Genomic DNA, 20,407 nt, shown 5'->3' with positions numbered 1-20,407 from the left:
AACGTCGTTGACCAATTGGATGGAGCCCTTTTATGGTAGATGGTCGCCTCCTATGTGGACATGGGTCATCAGGAGTATTAATTAAGTTATGTTGTTATGTATGTATTAGTTGTTTTCTTATTTCACTGTTTGTTCATTTCGCAATAATGACCACTAATATTGCACATTGCAGGTTTTTCTTACATTGTGCAGCCCTCTGGACATGAGGTAATCTCTTTCATGTCTTCATCTAGTTTAGTTCTCGGTCACCAACAGAACTCTCAGAAGCAAACCAAAAATTGAGGCAGACTAAACTACATAGAAAAATCCTAAACATTGCACGAAGAAGAAAAGCAGCTAGTCCAACCCACATGTAAAGCTTAGTTTTCCCCTGAGCAGTCCGCTCCGCTCTGGTTTAGAATCGCCAAGGCAATTCAGGTGAGCGTTTCCGATCAAAGTTGGACCGTGACGGCGCATGCTGGGTGAAGCTAACAACAAGAACAATGGAGGTCATCCGGCAGCTCATTTTGTTCCGCTTGGCTTATTGTACTTTATTTAAACAAAGCATTTAATGTTGTTGGAGAAAAGGTTGCAGAGAGAAATTTGTCGAAATTTCTTTTGTGGTAATGACCTTCAGCCTTATCAACATGTTTTAACAGTAGCTCCGCCCTAACCGGTCTGCTCCATTTCTTACATGGACCTACAACCAAAGGGGGCCCAAAATGGTACGATTCGGTCCAGCTTGATGGGTCTATTTTATGGAAACGCTCATGATACTAGACTGGTCTGGAATGGACCAGACCGAACCGCTTAGTGGAAACCAGGCATTTGTAGTTCTAACGATCTGCACCTCCTCACTGCACCATGGTTACTCTCTGAGACATTTTCTAACCTTCAGCCTCTTCAGTTTCCCACTGTAGACTGTGTTTTTTTGGTAATGCAAACTTATGTCACTTATTTTTCTTTAGCTCACTTTTGTTCTTTGGTTCAACCTAAGATGAACTGAGACTCTCAGTTCAGGTGAGCGTTCACACCTGCCTGGACTACAGCCCAAAACCTACTTTAAAGCCGTGATCCCACAATCCATGGATTCTGACCCTTTGAAAGTGATTAAACTTCAAATAACTGAAGAAGAGAGAACTTCGTGTGTGGCATCGTCATCAGCACTAGCGGCATTGATGAACGGCACAGACAGCTACTACACGCTGTGGACAGCATCGTTGTCTTAAGGCTGATTTATGAGCTTCTGGGAATGATAACCCTGACACAGCACTTTCCAACATAATGCGCCTACATAATGTTTTAGACAGCAGCAACGTGCACATTACGGGCTGTGGCAGTGTCATTATCTCAGAGCTGGTCTGTGGGATCACATCAGGTTAGAGCAAATACTGAGGATTTTGTGGACACAAAGCAATCCAATGAGTGGAATGATGTCTCTTTAAGGGACAACAGACTTTGATGGATGTTTGGGAATTCTGAGGTGATGCAGTTAATCTTCTTGTTCACTATTTTAATAAAACCGCTTACAGCATGGATCATCTCTTAGAATAATTTGTGCCTTTAATTACGCTTTAGTGTTTTATTAAAGCCTTAACTCATAACTTGATTCCTCTTATCGAGGATGTGGGCGAGAGGAATAAAAAGATGAGATTCATCTTTTTAGCACGTGACATCATATTGCACAATGACTTTGGAAGGAAATGAAAACCCCATTTTTAGCAAGGGAGGAGACTTTTTTTTGGGCCAAAATATTAATGAAAAACTTTTAAAAACCTAGTTCTGTATCAAATAATCTCGTTATAAGCAATAGGAAATGTACTTTTAAAGCAAATAAAGCTAGATTCCTGGTATCAATAATCCATTTCAAGAGAATCTTTACCAACAAAGCAGCAGCATAAGTCACAGTTGCATTTACAGTAACATTTACTGCAGTCTTAACTAACACTGGACTTCTTCTGAATCATCAGAAGTGTCTTAAGTAGACATATGGTGCCTCAGATTGACTTTTAAAAGCTCAATTCCTTACTCAGCACTGTCTGTAAATAATTGAGTAAATCCTGCCTTAAAGCGGCATTAGAAGCAGGTTAACGTCCACCACATGTATAAATCTTTTATGCAATATATAACCACCTGAGTCTTAATTCTAATGAGTTGAATTCAGGAAACCTAAAACATTTCTGACATTTTTGACAATTGTTAGAAATCAGAAGCAATAAATCTTTCCGGTCCCGGAAGTTTTCATCAATGTCAGCGTTTGTCTTCACCACTAAAAGTTATCAAACCAGCTCTCCTGCTTCAAACACGTCCACCGACAAAACACAAGATGCAGTTCCCACTCGCTGTGCTGAGCATTTTACCTGCAGGCTGTCCCATGTGATCCTGCAGGAGCGGACTTTAATTTTGCTGCATTGTCCTTCAAGAGTGAATTCCTGCACCAGATCCACCTCATTCCATTCCATCCTCGCAGCAGACCTTTACGGGGCTCTGAGTGGGGGGAGGACCGCTGCCAGGGGACAGAAACGCTTACAAGGCGTGGGAACCAAGAGCGATACAGATCCCAACTTTCCCTCTCGTTTGCCTCGTGATGTGCAGAGATTTACGCCACTTGCTCTCCGTCGACTGCTCTGCCCACGCTCCCTCCCTCACCCTCTCAGACTCATTTGAATGTGTTCTCGTGAGCGGGAGACCTTGCTTGTGATCATGCTTTCAGGTACTGCGGTGCAAGTACAGGAATTAAGGATCAAGTTTTCCCTCTCCTCTTTCCTTCCACACTCTCCCTCCTTTATCGCTGCATCTCTCCACCCCTCTGTGCAGTTTTCCCCATCATTCCATTTGCATATCTGCACTCCTTCATCTCTCGTTCTCTCAGTCCTTGTCATCACTCTGCAGCTGGCTTTTTGCTGCAGCGACGTCCCCCTTCTCCCCCCCTTCTCTCCCTCTGTCACGCCTCCCTTTTCCTCCTTCTACCACTTTCTCTCAGAAGGGAAATCACTGCACCACAGCCTGTTGGGGCTCTAACTGCTTTCAATTAACCTCTGCCTCTCCCCTCAGATGTGCGCCATGAGGAAGATGATGCCGGCAGATCTGAGCACAGCATCCGAACACAGTAGCTGCGTCACATTTTCATCCTGTTTCCCCTGGATCTCTGAAACTGGCAGAAACACACAGACTAACACACACACACGGCGGGGGGGGGGGGGGGGGGGGGGGGGCATGTGACCTGACTGCTGCGTCACACGTTTCTGTCACTCTGAGAAATGCTCATCTAGTAATGAAAGCTGCCTGTGTTGCTGCTGTGAGTGCAGGCCTTTGTGGGTGTGAGATCACAGTTTGTGTGTGTGTGTGTGTGTGGGGGGGGTACTCTGAGAATTATCTAGAAAAACAATACAAGTGATTTCAGTTGTGTGCATTTTCATGATTCAAGCAAAAAGATTGATGTCTCCGAAAGAAAATGAAGGCTGGAGATTTCGAAGTCTCTGGAACTTCAGTTCCATCATCCTTTCTGTGTCTCCCAATGAAGACAGAAGAGACAGAATCCTGAAGATAAACCTCAACAACCACCTGGTTTGAAGGAAAACAATGTTTTTTGGACAACATCTAAAAAAGATAACACTACGTTTTGGGTGAAAAAGCCATAGTAAGATTGTTGAAAACCAGTAATCTAAAAAGTGTCTTCGGGTGTATTCAGACTGGAAAAATCCTTTGTTCTGGATCGAGTCCCAAACGTTATGTTTGGTCTGTATTCAGACAGGCACCAAGTGGCCCATTCTGTTACGGACCAAAGCTTGTAAACAAAACCACGTGACGTCATCATGACTTCTTCAGTCATTGGCCAGGAACTACAAAAGTAGGTCAAAACAACAAGAGAAAGACAGACGATCCTTATCAAGACAGTTAATAAAACTTTATATTTCCATTACCAGTTTAGAACGTCGGGAAGAACACTATTGACTTGTCACTGTCATGGTGCCTCTGTCAGACTCCTCCCCCTCCAGCTTGGCTCCACTCTGCTCCTGATTATTCTCCAGCTGCCGTCACTCAACTCATCAACCTCTGCTGCTTAAAAGGAGACCCAATGCCAATAATCAGCGCCAGATCGTTGCCCATTTTGGTGACTAGCCTGGTCTCGTCTAGCTCTAGCACATCTTTTTGAATTTCTAGTTCTAGCACTAAATCTGGTTTCCTTGTCCCAGGAAACCGGTCCAAGAGTGACGTCAGCACAGTCTCCAGCCTGCTGTCGGGAAGGATCAGTGAACTGCCGCGTCCGCACCTCCAGCCGTGCCACAGACTATCCATCTGGATCACCTCTCGCCAACCCTCTTTGCCAGCCTCAAAGAAAATAATAAATCCTTATTACCTGCCACGTCCCGGACCTCTTACTGGGTTCCAGCATCTGGGTTCGCCCTGCCTTGAAATCATGACAGTCACTTTGGTACGGCGGAGGCATGCTGCAAGGCGGTTACTGGCAAGGAGCCGTGCCGTGTGTGCTTTAACTCAGAGGATGCTGGCAACTGCAGTGATGAGGAGTCGTTGGGTATGAAGGTACACGGAAGAGTGTTTATGACATAAAGATTGTTGGGAAAACAGTGAGAAGCAAAGTGTATCACGTTAAAAGTTGTTTTAATGAGTCTGAATTCATCCCACCAAATTACAATAAGTTGCTGTGTCTCATATTGTGGTTTTATGGCAGTGTTTGAGAGAATTCTGTTAAGGAAGGAGGTAGGTTTTAGGGTGACGACACACGCGTGCCACGTAATGAGAAAGAAAATCCTGGAAACTGCCTAAAAAATGTAGGTGCTACCGACTATTTAACATATAAAATGCCATTTTTATAACAGTAATAGTAGAAAAAAATAACTAACTTGTGTGCCTTCACCCACAAGTGGGTGGATAGGCTCCAGCAGCCCTGTGATCCCAAAAGGGAATAAACGGAAGAAGATGAATGATAAATGAATAACTATAAATAAAATGTGGGTGTTTTTCTCATGATGGAGGACATATATAAAGTAAATTAAGCTAAAAATTGTATTTGTAAGTAGTTCTTTAATCAAATCATGGTAAAAAAAATTCAGTTTGAATAAGAGTGTTTTTGTGATGTAAAATCTACAACCGGCATGCTACAAGCTCCCTGCTCTGAGTAAAGCAGAACTTACAAGAAGGCTCAGTAAATAACACCACAATATGGCTATGTAGGAAAAAAGGAAACATCCAAGAGTAAAATAATGGCATAATGGTCAAAATGTTCAGTATTAAAAGAATCTGATTAAATGTACTTGTCCAGATGTAGCATTAGAAAAAAGCTATCAATACCAGCAAACAAAATATTCATCTTCTAATAGTTTAACCTAAAACAATCGGTGACGAGCCCCAAAGGATTCTGACTATACACAAACACTGTTTTTACAAGAGGACTATTAGGGTAAAAGCCAACAGTGCTTTTCTTTATCTTTAACTTATTAGTGTCACCTGTGCTGTATAAAACAAAGACAGGCAGAAAATAAATGAGTCTCATTAAACTCTGAATAAAAGCAAGGAGGACAAGGACAGTTTAGACATTGCTGTTGAATATAAATAGGTGCTCACATCCAGCAGTACTGATTTCTACATGATTCATGAGTCTAATGTTTGTTAAATGATTGTTCAAAATGACAGTTGTTGGCGAGTCAATCTATTCTAAAACCAACAAATCATTTTGACTGTCAGTGGAACAAACGTTCCTTTCACTGTAATCTTTTTAAGGCGTCCCGCTGCTTTTGTTTCTGTGCTTGTAAGGTGCATTAGTAACAAATGCCCTTACGGTTAGATACGGGGTGTCTCCAGGTATGGTTGCTTGAGACCAAGGCTTTAGCTTTCTTTTAGCTCAGTAGCAGTGTTGGGCTTCTGACACAGGTGCCATGAGCACTCTGGTTTTCTGCAGTTTGCTTTGGTTTGCTGAATGTTGCAATGTAAGCAGCAAAGCCTTTCTAGCTGCAAACAACTCACTCATAATGCTACTGCTGTTGAGGCCATGGCTATAATCTGAAGCACATGGGGATATTTGACCTTCTTAGTGTGTGTGCGGCATTTCCTCAAAGTTCTCTATGCACACACACCGTTTTGATCATTGGCTCTTTCAATTAAACCTATCCGGACCCATCTGCTGGGCGACAGCAGAAAAAATATTCCTCCTAATCTATAATAACAGCCCTCAGACATTCCTCCATCCCAGACCAGACTAAAAGGAGAAATCTCTGTTATCAGAACACCACAGGCACCACTGTTCACACAGCAGGGTGGCCTGACCGATGAAGATCCTCTCCTAACTGACAGTTAAAATATTTAAACCCCACCACAGACACAGGTCTTCCTCCCTAGCCTTGGGCAAAGCCACGAACAGCATGCAACTCTCAAGAAACAGCATCAAGTTTGCCTTTGAATTCGAAAAAAGTGATATTTTAAACCCCTGCCAGGAGTTAACTTACTGCACTTGTATTCTTTGAAGTCTGCTAAGTCTCAGATGTTGGACTGGTGATGACACAGAAGGTTATTGAACACAGGCACACCTAGTTTCTTCCTCAGCAGTCCTCCTACATACGGATGGGTTTGGTTAACCCAGAGTTGAATCAGCTTATAGGAATCTGTCCCTGAGTGTTCATTGAAAGAAGAATGTGGCTGTCTGAAAATACAGGTGAGGTTTATAAGATGGGTGTCAGGTACTTTCTACCAAAAGTTCGATTTTCACGGCATTGTAAATGGGTTATTTGTTCTCAGTAATTAGTGTCAGTTTGTCTTGTCTAATTTCACATGCAGGAAAATCCAATTTACAAGACTTGTATATGGATCACTACCCATAAGGACCCTTTAACACCAGGTGACAACAGGTGAACTTGATTTGATTGGATGGAGGTACATCTCATACTTCATTCATTTGGTTTGGTTTACATTTACATCGCACTTTTAGGTGCAGATCAAACCATCTATAAATGCTACTTACATTATGTAACCGTTTGGGGTGATGTTCCCCAAAACAAGCACTGACCAGGATGTTAAAAAGATGACAAGACTTTGCTTTATACTGCAAAAACAGAATTTTAAGAAAGTAAAAAAGACTCTTGTTTCCAGAAAAATTGTCTCTTTTTCTGTCTTGCAACAAAAAATTATCTTATCAAGAAAGTTTTTAATAGTGAAATAGCCTTATAGTTTGATAAAATATATGTCTTAGTGACTACATTCTTTTCTTAAATAAGAATTTTTGTCAAGACATTTTTTCTCAGCCCACTGACAGATTTTTTTTAAAAGAAATTCTGCCAATCGGGTAAGAATTTGCCCTATTTGAAGGGAGCCTGTTTTTGCTGTGTACGTTTTATGACAAGAAACTGATTTACTCTTCATCAGGTTTGTGCTGTAGTCTATTTTTTTACTGTTCAAAATTCACCAGATTCAGATAGTGGGAAGAAGATAGAAAAAGAAAACAACCAGGACGCCAAACCATCAGGACTGGACTTCTACACCCCAGCTGTATGTGAACTGCACCAATATGGACACTTGAGTTTTTTCTGTTTGGTCTGCACAATAGTTCAAATAAACTTTCACAATTTCCACATAGGTGGACTAAACCCAGGTGTAAACCATAGTCCAGTGTGAAAGCACCTATAGAAACGATATTCTGCATCACTAGATCCATGTCTAAAGCGCAGACTTTTACAGAAAACTCTCTACAATGCGCACTGGCAACAAACAACTCTACCAGCTCTCCATGACTGCACAGACCATGAAAAACAGAAGCACAAAAGCCACATCCAATAAAGTAATGGCTGTAGGTTTCATTCTAAAATCAAAGATTTTTTTTTAACAAAAACAATTTTCTTTGCAGAGGAAATCTGATTTTTTTTATCATTTTTATTTTTTGGATTAGGCAAACAAAACTCTCTGGAAATAATCTTAATCCATTTAAAGTTCTGCACTTATTTCATCAAAACAAAACTCTAATATGTTTTTATGGTGTTAAAACAGCTTTACACAAAAAATAAGTAAAACCAAAAAAAATATTACAGCCTGCTTAAAAAAGGCTGGTTTTGTTGGGAAGTGACAATGCAAAGAATTTAAAACAAATCCTGCTGAGATCATTTCATATTTTTCCTGAAGTAAACTGAAAACAACATGCTACTAAAACAAAGGATTTTTATACAGATGATAAAACAACTAAATGAAAGGTTGAGCAGTGGCTTTATGAACTGTGAGCCAGAAAAACTCAAATAAGTCTTTAAAGACTTTGAAATAATACATAAATGACAGTAATTAGAGCAAAACAGATCAAAAGCAACAACAAAACACTCAAATAAAACCTTACGGTCACACAAACGGCTGTCGTCAGTCAACTTGACATCATTCTGTGGCGGAGCATCTGGAGTGTGTTTGTGTGTGAGTAAACAACTGAGGGCTTCTGGATATGATTACATGGTGCCAAGAGTTCCACCCTTGGACTTGGAAGGCTTGCACTCGCAGTCACATGTAGACAAAATAACACTCGAACTCATGAGAGCCCCACACCCTGCCTTGCTCCTCACAAGATGGAAACCACAGTGTGCTCTGATTCTGTGACAGTCACACCCTGACACACAGACACACTGTCAGCCAACTTGCTGGATCATCAGTAAAGTAAGAGAACAGATGTGAGAAGTGCAGGAAGACTAGAAATGACATGATAAAGAGGGTTTTTTTAGTTAACCCAATTTATTATTTCACTTCAAAAGCTGAAAGAAGAGGAGAGTACACACACAGACACACACATGTAGCTGCACACACCCACGTTAAGAAAGAAAAGGCTTCCAGAACTCACCCCCACGCTCCCGTCTGTCCTCAAACTAAACTCTGAACCTGAATGAGAGGGAACACTGAGACCTCAAGCCGAGTGTGAAGGAGTGAGAAAGGTGAGAGGAGGAGGACGAGGAGGAGGAGGAGGAGCTGCTGGCTACCTCACAATCCTCTTAGCCTGGTTATGTCATGGGACCCAGCTAATCCTACCTTTACTGACTGACCAACACACACACACACAGCGTCTGACAGACAGGACCGACAAAGACACACAGAAACACAAAGGGACAGCAGCTGACTGAGGCCTGACGGACACGTTCACACTGAATGTCTGGTCTGGGGTTAAACGCCACCATGTTGAAAATAGCTGTTTGAGGCAAAGAAAAGACAGAGGTCAGCTGTTTTGATTCAAAGTGACTCAATTTTGGTGTGAAGAAGATAACAGGAAAAAAAAAAACAATCCCACAACACAAGTCAAGGTTGAGAAGCAGAGATGACTCAGGGTGGTGACTCTGTCTTTGAGCAGAAATAGATGTACAGTAACTGTGCTGTGTCTTTGTTCACTCTGGTAAAGCAAACCATAGAACAGTAGAACAGTATAATCATTACTGTCACTAAATCCAAGGATTAATCTGCTAGACCACACACAGCAGACTGTACACACTCGCGCTCGCTCATGTGCTGCCCTGTAAAAACCACACTCATACATTCATCAAGCTATTTTTAGAGTCGAATACCTGGAAGTATTCAAAAATCCAAACATGAGAGCTCAGCAATACTGTTTTGAAAGAATTTAAACATTAAAACTCCATTACCCTGCCGTCCGGTTTTTAGTTTTCCTGGCAAGATCTTTACCAAATACAGTCTGACTTGATGGGAGACAGCAAGAATGTTTATTTTTCATCATAGGAGTCCTGGAAGTGGATTGACTAAAATGAGAGCACATTTTACTTTTGTGTGAAAAGCGCTTTAAAAAAAAGTTTGATTTGATCTGAACATATTAACAAAGATTTCCAACGATTTCAAACATTTTCGGAGATTTGAATCTTCTGAAGAGCAGAACAATTTAAACCATTAACTCTGCAGGATTTGTGCAAACTCTGAATTTAATGGAATGGACATCATGAGCTTTGTCACAAACAAAAACCCTTCACAAATTCTCAACACAGACACTGGAAGGACCTTATAGAAACAAGACGTTATCCGAGGACAACAGAAGAGACAGAGATCACAGACAGCCTTGTGTTGAATGGTCAGTTCTTGTCTGTTAGTGGAAACATCTGAATTCTCCCTCTCATCGTGCAGCTAGAGCCACAATACCAGCTTTTTCACATGTAACCAGCACAACTCCTTATCTGACATTAGTAACAGGTAAACACAGAAGTGTTTTTTTAACATTCCTAAAGTACTAATTTAGGAATGGGCTGCATGATGGAACAGTGGTTAGCACTCCATTCTCACAGCGAGAAAGCCCTGGTTTTAATCCTGGCTGGGTTAGGTTTATGGTCCTTTCTATGTAGAGTTTGCATGTTCTCCTTGTGCATGGGTTTTCATTGGACACTCTGACTTCCTCCCACATTCAAAAAAGCATGCTTCAAAGGTGAACTCAAAATCAAATACATAGTGTCAAAGCCAGACCTGGAGATACTTATTCATGCATTTGACTCCAGTAGGTTTAATTACTGTAACAGCCTGCTCACTGGCCTCCCCAAACAAGCTGTAAAACAGCTTCAGCACGTCCAGATTGCTGCTGCTCGAGTCCTGACTAGAACCAGGAGCTACCATCACATCAGTCCTGTGCTCAGGTCTCTGCACTGGCTTCCTGTCGCTCAAAGAATAGACTTTAAAGCAGTTCTGCTTGTTTACAAGTCTCTCCTCTGCCTTGCACCAAAGTGCATCTCTGATATGTTAGCATCATATGAACCATCTCGGACTCTGAGGGCCTCAGGGACCGGCCTCCTGCGGGTGCAGAGTCAGGACTAAACAAGGGAAATCAGCGTTTCAATCTTATGCAGCTACAAGCTGGAACAGTCTCCCTGAGGTTGTGAGACAGGCCTCTACTGTGTTAAGGTTCAAATCCAGACTCAAAACCTTCCTGTTTATCCATGTATATAACTGAAAGGTCCTTATCGACAACTCTTTTCATTTTCTTTTCTCTTTAATTAAGTAAATTTTATAATGATTATGTATGTTTTTAATCTTTGCACTGTTATGTTTTGTGACTTTAAAGCATTTTCCTGTTTTGTGAAGCACTTTGAATTACTTTGTGTACGAAATGTGCCATACAAATAAACTTGCCCTGCCTTCCCTTGCCTTGACCGGGTCTCCGAAATTGTCTTTAGGTATGCATGTGAATGGGTTTTGTTGTGTGACCCTACGACGGATTGGTGAACTTTCCAGGGTGAACTACATTTTCACCCAACAATAGCTTGATTGGCTCCAGCAACCCTGTGATCCCGGAAGGGGTTCAGAAGATGGATAAATCGATGGATGATTGAGTAATCGGTATTGGCCGATACTGATACAAAAAATCAAACGACTCACTGTTAGTCATATGATATGTATCCAGTTTTAAGGAGCCAAAGCCTGACCAAAGGCAGTAAGTGCATCTGCCAGCACTTCTGAAGCTAGCTAATTAATAGCTCCTAAATCTTGTTTGTTTTATCCAGGCTAAAGCCAAAGTGCACCTTAAAAACAAAGAGACGTATCCCTGTCGTTCAGTTCCAGGTTCTTAAGCTGAGGGGGCCTGGGTCTGCTTCCCTCTGATTCCAGCGATTGTTAGGGAAACTAAGAAATAGCTCAGTACTTTGAGTTTTTCTTATTTTACTATTGTTTAAAGGACTTTTTTTTGCTTACTTATTCCATTATTTTGCAGTCGTCTGTTACCTGTTTTATTTTATAAATGATTTAAAACTTGGAGCTTTATTGTTTTTTTCCAATGTTTGCCTCCTGGTACTGTAGAAAGTTTAAGTCCAGACTTTAAACTTTAAAATTTACACACTCCTCAACAAAGATAATCAGTACTCTCCACACACACTCCAACTCCACTGTGTGTAGTTCAAACTATGTAGACAAAGGAAGACCTATTGGTGATGTAAATTACTGCTTGTTCAGCAGCCCCTGGTTTAGTTGTGTGCTTTTCTGTTTTGGCCCATTTACCTTATCACTGGGACTCTCTGCAGCCTCTGTGGTCCAGCTCTGCTCCAACTGTGGACCATCTGCAGATTAACGAACAATCAAAAGACAAATGAGCAGACCATTCAAATAATCTATTGGAACAATAAGAGAAAAATATTGGTGAGGTGCGCTTTACAAACTGGAAGACATTCAATTCAAAAATAAAAATCAACAGAAAAGGCTTTTTTAAAAGAGGTTAAAGCCCTTTCAAGGCTGCATATTCTTAATTTAAATATCTTTACATCAGCATTTTTTGAGGGATTTGTTTTAAAAGCTAATTTCGGAAAAGAATTAATTGGTAAATGTTCCCTGTTTTCTCCAGTTGTTTTCAAAAAACCTATTTTGGGTGATGTATCTCCTTTATTAAGGCCTGGTATAATTTCTTTGGTTACCTTCCAGGAGCGTGTACTATTGTTACACAAGACTATGAGTTTATTGGCTGCACGGTGTGGATTAAAAAGTGGTATACCAAAGTGATATTCCACACTTAAAAAATACGTTGTGGTCACATAGCCCAAAAGTTCAAAATCATTTATACGCTTTTGCTGTTTCTTACAAAGCACAACAGTCACTGAAGTCAGCAGGCTTTCAGTGAATCATCGTTTTTTTTCACTTGAAAAAACAAAATCTGCTAGAATTATTCAGAGTTGCATCCATCAGGAAGAAAAATGGACCACCTTCCATACCCCACATTCCTACCTCCTGTGGCCTGGTGGTCACAGTCCAAACACCCTCATTTCAGGAAGGTGGGAGGAGAGCTGTTGTGATAGACCTTCAGAAGATGTTTTATGTAATAGAAGAGCTTAAAAAAACATGTCAGGCCTCCTTTTAGTAGATCTTTGCAGTGTTTCCATCACACATATTCGCAAAACTTTATCAAAATTCGCGAAATGTCAAAAAGAAAACACAATTTTGCGATTACTGTATGTTCATGACCATAGGGCGCACTGGGTTATAGGGCGCGTTCTCAGTTATAGGGGGTTTTGCGGTGTTTTACACATACAAAAGATGCACTGGGTGTTAGGGCACGGGCACGTTAACACATACCGGTAGAACATGCATGCTAGTGTGTATTTAGAAAAGGACGCAGGAGAAAAACTGAGTTGATTGTGATTTTTTTTTTCATTTTTCAGTCATCAATTAGCATCCGAAAATCCATCAAAGTCCTCATCTTCTGTATCAGAAATGAACAGCTGGGCTAAATTTCTATCAAATACGCCAGGTTCCCTTTCCTCATCATCAGAGTCCGTCTCGTTGCAGTGCGGCTCCTCATTAATGATGTCGGCTTTTCTGTACTACGAAAGCGGACACGTTAGCCCAGGGGTCGGGAACCTTTTTGGCCAAGAGAGCCATAAACGCCACATATTTTTAAATGTAATTTCGAAAGAGCCATACAATAATGTAGTGTCCCTTTCCCACACTAAGGCACGGAGACTTAACCTCTTTTAGGGTTCTTTATTGTGGCAGTGGTTACTGTAGACCGCAACAAACGCCGTACAATCAATTCAGCAACTCTTGAATCTCTCCCGCTGAGACGAGAGCGCTTCTCCCAACTTTATATTCCCCTGCTCCCGCTCCAGTCCTCCCATTTCCTTATTCGGCCCATGGCTGAACCCCATTGGTCCAAACTCCCTAACAACAGGCTGAGCGACAGAACTGAGGGCCAATCAGATCTCTGCTTGAACGATGCGTTCCATGAACTCCAGAACTTTTAACGCGGCCCAACAGCCAAGTTAAACTCAGTCCGCGACAATATGTTTAAAACTAAATATACAAATGAATGTGTGCATTTGATGTAATTTCAACATTTTTAAAGTCCAATAAGTCTGTGGATTCTTTTTAATAACATTGTTATACTGTTGCTAATAAATGATGAGTATTTCTGGTGGTAGTTTTGCTGATTGTCTAGTCTGGTTGATACGTGGTGAGTTTCTGCTTCATGCAGGCGTTGAGACTTTAAACGGGATCTTAGGTCTGAATGTTCTTTAGATGTGAGACAGACATGGAACCAAACACACACACCCACGCTGCAGGAGTGACGGGCAGCAGGTTTACGTTTTTACCATCTCTGCGCGATTCACCTGCTGCCGGTCCCCCCCCCACCCCCCACCCCCTCTGCTTTCTTCCTCACACATCCCGTCCCCAAAACTGCGCGCTCTTCCTCAGGGAGGCAATTCAAAGGTTTCCGGGTGGTAAAAACTCTGTGAAATAATAGATAACAGTAAACTGATAGTTTTTTCTCCAAGCACCGCTACTACTGCGCGCCTCTGGCATCGCATCGCGCCCGAGAAGGACTGGTCTAATGAAAAAAAAAAGTATAATTAAGGATTTGTCTGCGAGCCACATGTGACCATCAAAAGAGCCATATATGGCTCGCGAGCCATAGGTTCCCGACCCCTGCGTTAGCCCAAGCTTCTACAATCCATTCACAAGCTGTGGCATAACTCGCCCGGCGATTGCCTTCCACAACAATAAAACCGTGCCCCGTTGTGCGTATCGTTCTTCTCAACAGTATGACTCCCCGGGATGTCGAAAGTCAGCGGTGCCTGGTCCATGTTTCTGATGTGGCTGGAGGTGTTTGTAGTCAATCTTTTTGCTGCAGTATGAGCGGACGATGAACAGCTTTTCATTGTAATCCGCTGGATGTTGCAGCAGCACCATATTCCTTGCTCGGATGGAAAGATGACGGCGCTTCATAAAACGAAAGCAAAAACTTCCTCTGAAAGCGTTACTGCCCTCAGTCAAAAGGTGACTGCAGAGAAGCTTCTCAAAGCTGATTGCTGTTAATCCATCATTCGAGTCGCCTTTTTTCCTCGGAAACTCAGCTGCGTCTTCTTGACTTGTCGGAGTTCATTTTCCAGCTTCCTCCACTTGTGAACCATGGGTTTATTCATTCCTCCTGAATTCTCTGGCAGCTGCACCCATGCTCCTCCGAGTAGCTGTTAGCTTGCAGTTTAAACTGTGCTTCAGCCATGTTGTAAACACTAGCTGCGTTTACATGGACAAAAGTAATCGGAAAGAACGCCTGATCGGAAGAAAAATGCGTCATGTAAACACGCCGTTCGGAATACTATGCCCTGATCAGACTCGTTCGGATCAAAATTTCTTTACGATCGAGATAGGTGGGTTATGCTGATTGTTGATCCGATCGTGTTGCATGTAAACAGTTCATTCCAATCGTGTGCCACTACTGCTCTGGTTTACGTCACGCATAGACGGTGCTTCAGAGAAGGCTTTGGAGCGCACACAGGACCGACAGGCTGCTCTGCGCGAGTGAACCGTGTCTGTAAGCAGAGCAGCCGGACTTATAGCTTTGTGTTTGTGGACAGGGCGGTGGTGCTTTGTTACGTGTACGCACCGGGGGGAGGCTTCCGACCCGCCGCTCTGGGTTAGCGGCTGCCGGACTCAGGATAACTGTGCGTCCAAGCAAAGCTCGGGCCGCCAGCTCACACACACCGGCTTTGGGGCGGTATGTGAGCTTTTCAAAGCAGAAATGCCGCTCAGTCCTTAGAAACTGTTCCAACGATCACGTGGATTTGTGTTTCCAGTCATTTCACGACAAAATAAAGGCTGATGTTATTCCCACGTATTTACGTGCAGCCAAGATGCAGATTGCAGTATTTCCCGCATGGATTTTGTGTTCATCAAACAAGGCTAATGTTGTTAGAGCGTGTTAGCCTTCTCCTAACCCTGGCTTCTTCCTGCTCCGTTCTTCAACAGAAAAAGCACTGACCACACGGATTAAAAATAAAATGATGGGTGAACAGGCACTTCATAATATTCATTACATTCATAAAAGCACATTTAGAAGGTCGTCCCGTATATTACCGAGCTGCTGCATAAATGTATATGGCAGCTTACTTTGTTTACAGCGGGATTCATTTCCTCTTCCGGTATTTTCAACACTACTGAGCATGCCCAAATGATTTATTCCGACCGAAAGTGTGAACATGTGAATGTTCGTTCTAATTGGAAAAAGTTTTTCTGGGCCCACGTACACGGTTGAATTTTAATCCGACCATTTATCCAATCATGATATTTTGCGCATGTAACCGCGGCTAATGTTGTTCCCGCCCACACTTCCATCCCCCGTTCTAATGCCTTCTTTGTCTTCAGGCAGCAGAGAAAGACACACACACGCGTCTCTCAACACATTAGGCGCACCGCCTCATAGGGCGCCCCCTACATTTTGGAGAAAATTTAAGACGTTTAAGGGCGCCTTATGGTTGTGAAAATACGGTACACTGTTTCCATAAAATCATAAATGTAAATAGACAAAAACCAAATCGCGCGATGAGTCAATCAAAAACATAGCGACATATGTGAACAATACTTTGATTTACAGCACACACATTTAAATTTCTACCACAGCACTAGTGCTCATCATCATCTCCTAAAGGATGTGACCAAATCTCCGTCTTATGCAGGCCATGGAGCTGCAAGCTCCTTATGCACGAGAGCGGCTATGGATGAAGCGATTTTGGGAAATCATGGTTGGTGATTTTACAGAGGAGCTGTGGATCCAACAAATCCCCATGACATGCTCAACTTTTGATGATGTGTGTGATGCTGTGGGACCTCTTGTGGCGCCCACTGTGCAGAGACCAAGGCAGCCAGTTCCTACTATGAAGCGCCTTGCCATTCAATTGTTGATCACGTGACTCATTTAATAAAAAGTGTTTCCCTTGTTCCATTGCAGTTTTGTAAAATATGTCACTTTCGATTTACAAATTAAAAAAACACCTCCCCCAAGCACAAAAACCTTTAAGGCCTGTACACACCGGGACGAATATTCGCCAGCCGTTTTTCGCCAGCGTTTTTCAACACGTTTTTTGTGTTCACACCCAGGCGATTTTCGCTGACGATGAGCCGAGCGAACATGAAATTTCATTCCCTGACATTAGATGGCGCTTAATGTAAAACAGAAATACCCCCTGTACACAAGGTGGCGCTGCGCAACTTTACGCTTCTTAAAGTCGCTTTTCACTCAGAAGAAGAGTGCAAGTATTTACGCGCTTGTCAGAATCAAACAAAGAAAACATGAATATTTCCAGCACCAGTAGCTCTAGCTCCAGTTCCAGCGATGAAGAAATTATTGTTCTGTTGAATGATGAAAGACGCCGGAAAAGACGTCGATTTTGGGTACATCCCATAGTTACCAGAAGAGAAGAACATGGGGAGTTTTATCAACTGGTACAAGAGCTGAAAATGTATCATGAGCGTTTTCGGGGATATTTTAGAATGTCCGTCAGTGAGTGGATCTTCTTCGTCTTATTTCTTCGCGGCAGTGTAGACGCTTCTTGGCGTATATCTTCTTCGCCGTGACATATGTGTGCTCAGCAAGACAGTTTTGTGTTTGAGCGCCCCCAAGTAGTGTTTTACTATAACTTCAGAAGCTCCAGACACGTGTGCAAAAGCGCCATTCTCATTGGTCGTATAGTTTTTGACGCGGCGCGTGAAACCAAAAAAACGAACCCGAGGCGTTTTTTAAAAAGTGACGCTTTTACGCGTGGCGTTTTTCACGTCGGTCTGCACACTCACATTGGTGCCCTTTGTAGTCGATAAATAGTTTTTTTAAATTGTCGTGTTTCCATTAGGCAAATTTAGTATCACAAATCATTGTCAATGGAAACGCAGCTGGTATGTTTAAAATAAACAACTCAAAAGCTGCACTGTTAAACATTGGTCAGAGTGACAAGTGGTCAAATGGTTTGCTTTTAAAAAGAGAATATGTGTTTAACTACATTCTGTCACAGGAAATCCTTTTCTGTGTTTTCCTTTGGGGGAAAAAAAAAAGACTAATCTCTTTTTATTATATCTGCTCTCAGTGGGATTTTACATCATAATCTCTCTATGTTATCTATAAATAGCATCATTCCTTTTAAATCTATCCAGACCAGACAGGTTCAATCTCACTTAATCCTCCCCATCTCTAAGTTTCCCCCTCACTCACTAAAGCAAATTCGAGCACTTCAAACTCCATTTCAAACCAGCAGAGAGCTGCGGTGGATTTCATTTGAGCAGGAATTGAAATACTTCTGTCCAGATGGCAATTGTAACTGGGAGGTTCTATGTTTCTGTTTTGTAGGTTCAATCTGTTGGGTTTCTTTTTTATATCCTATTCAGTTAATTAGTTTAGCTTCTCCTATACTCGTCTTCTTCATCAACTTGTGGTTGGTTTGCTTTCCAATCATCTGACTGTTTCTATAACCATTAAATAGTCCATTCATTGTTTCTGTTCTTTCATGTCTTCTATCAATGATACAGAGCCCCTGTAGTTCCAAGAAATTGTTTTTCTTAATTTTGAAATAAAATGCATAAAGTGCACAAGAAATATAAAAGAATTACCTTTAGGGGACTAATCCAACAAGATCAATCTTCCTTTTGCATACTTTGAAGGTAATGCTTAGTGTGATGTAACATGTTTGTAGACATAAGAAATTATTATGTGCTCTTTTAAAAAAGAAAAACCTTTTCATTTCATTTTAGTGTGAGCAAGTTTTTCTTCCTAAGTGCAAAAGTCTGCACAATTTAGTTGTCATTTTTGCACAATATACAGTAAATATGTTTTTAAGGGTGTATATGATTTTTTTCAATACTATAACTTTAGTGATGCGCACCCGTACAGGGGCATATGTGAATTTTTTTCTAAGTTATGTTATCTTTTTCTCTATTAACTTGTTTAATTTTCCCTATTCTGTAACGGGGTCCTGTAACCCTGATTGCCAGACAATTACAACAGGAATCAAACCTTTGCGATTAATCTGAAAACATGTAAGATCATTTGAGGTGGGCGTGACCCAGTTAACCACCTAAATTAGAGCAGCTTGATCACTGAAGTTTGGAGTTCAAAGCCACAAAGGAAGAAAGGTGTTAATGAGTCTTTGGAGGCTGTGATTCATTAATGTTGTTCTGCTCAGGTCTATTGAGGAAATCCAACTCCTTCAAGAGGCTGTTTCAGAATGTAAAGTGAGGAGTCGAACACAAGCTGGGAGCTAGAGAGGGGGCAGTCTGGCAGCCACAGAGGGCTGCATTAACGAGGATGCTCCTTAAAAGCGCGGGTGAGGATTCTCTTTGTGATCTACTGATGGTTCAAAAGCACATGTGTAGGACAGAAGCAGTGGGGAAGGGGGTGGGGTATTCCTTTTCTGTCTGCTATTGGCAACTAAATGAGCGGCTGCTCTTTTCATCTCCCTCCAGATCTAACCCCCCTGCTCATAAACGCATTACAGGCCTCCAGGCAGAAGATCTGGGACTGATCAGAAAACGTGTTTCAAGTCAGCAAAACCCTGACTTACAGCGAGAAAAGGTGCTGCAAAACTTCAGCAAAGTCAGACATTTGGAAACTACAAACACAAAGAATCTTTAATGTCAATCAGGGTTAACTGTTTTTGGATTATTACTTTGAATATCTAATGACATTCTAATGAATGGTAATTATGTTTTTAATGGCTCCAGTATGAAAATGAAATGCTCTGACATCAGAGGAGGTTGTGTCTCTCCTACAGTGGGACTCAATCAGAGCTGTGGCACAAATTCAATACGCTTATTGATTCCTTCATTTTTCAATGGAGATGTTTTCATGCGTTGTGTTTGCAGCGATAAGCAAGTCGAACAGCTCTTCCCAGCTGAAAATCATTTGACATCTCTGTCCTTGTCACTCAATGCCAGCTCTGTCCCATTATGTAACTCTAATCATCTTATCTGGCTAATGACTGACTTAGTCACTGACCTAACTCCAAAACCTCACTCACCACCAATGTAGTCGCTACACTTTCTACACACTCCCTTAGAGGTGGTCTTTAAACAAATAAAATAATTAGTTTAATTGTTTTTTTCCTTTTTATAGTTAGCCTTTCACTGCACCAGGTTTCATTGGTGTTTTGATTGTACCTTGAGGCCAGGGGGGGCAGTGTCTGAGGTAGAAGCTGACCTCAGGCCTTCTGGCTCCCCACCGCTGAAGAAGGTCCAACAATAACAGCTCCGGAGGGAGAGCTCGCTCTGAAAAACATGCAAGATGAAGACATTTTAAAACAGGAATATGACAAATGGCCAAAAAAAACAAAAAACGAATGTCTTAACTCTGTCCCTCCCAATGTATTTGACTTAAGAGTACACTGTCCCATCTTTAACCCTTTTTACTACTGGAAATGTCGCTGGTGACACAAATTAAAACACGCTCTTCGAAAGATCAAAACTCTTTAAATGTTTACGCAATTTCCGTAATTCAGATGAATTCTGAAGCAGTGAAAAGAGGCGTAGGCAACACTTCACAACCATGAAGGTACTTTTCTCCACTTTTCCCTGAATCAGATTGTTTATGTTAATTGCATAAGCATTTTTCTACTGCAAAGTGCTGCATATCAATGTAAACTTACCATACTCTGCTTCAGAATGCATTGTAATTCTGGAAATTTGGGTAAACAGTCAAAGAGTTGCAGTAAGGAAAATAACA

General features: G+C 41.7%; 1 protein-coding gene and 1 long non-coding RNA gene across 7 annotated transcripts in view; one reads left to right on the top strand and one right to left on the bottom strand.

The window, feature by feature from the left end:
- LOC101164267 (apoptosis-stimulating of p53 protein 1) overlaps nucleotides 1-20,407 on the bottom strand; it is a 139,137-nt gene that overhangs the window by 97,972 nt on the left and 20,758 nt on the right. For 3 of the 5 annotated variants that reach the window (XM_023951409.1, XM_023951407.1, XM_023951408.1), the window contains exons 3-4: nucleotides 19,846-19,953; nucleotides 11,935-11,993 (exon numbers count right to left, since the gene is read on the bottom strand). In XM_023951409.1, coding sequence (XP_023807177.1) covers nucleotides 11,935-11,993; nucleotides 19,846-19,953 — 167 coding nt within the window. Of the gene's footprint in view, nucleotides 1-2,339; nucleotides 2,852-8,800; nucleotides 8,899-11,934; nucleotides 11,994-19,845; nucleotides 19,954-20,407 lie in introns of those variants that run through there. The other 2 variants (XM_023951411.1, XM_023951410.1) reach the window with 2 other exon arrangements.
- Nucleotides 3,239-4,345, top strand: LOC110017481. Of its 2 annotated transcripts, XR_002872596.1 has the most exons (3): nucleotides 3,239-3,829; nucleotides 3,906-4,093; nucleotides 4,176-4,345. It is a non-coding gene; the product is annotated as an uncharacterized LOC110017481 (long non-coding RNA). The 2 variants fall into 2 exon arrangements; XR_002292897.2 differs by having other exon boundaries at nucleotides 3,239-4,093.

This window comes from Oryzias latipes, chromosome 22 (assembly GCF_002234675.1).
Source record: "Oryzias latipes chromosome 22, ASM223467v1".
Lineage (NCBI taxonomy): Eukaryota > Metazoa > Chordata > Actinopteri > Beloniformes > Adrianichthyidae > Oryzias > Oryzias latipes.
The sequence above is the reverse complement of the archived record's forward strand: the minus strand, read 5'-3'. Positions and strand labels throughout refer to the sequence as shown.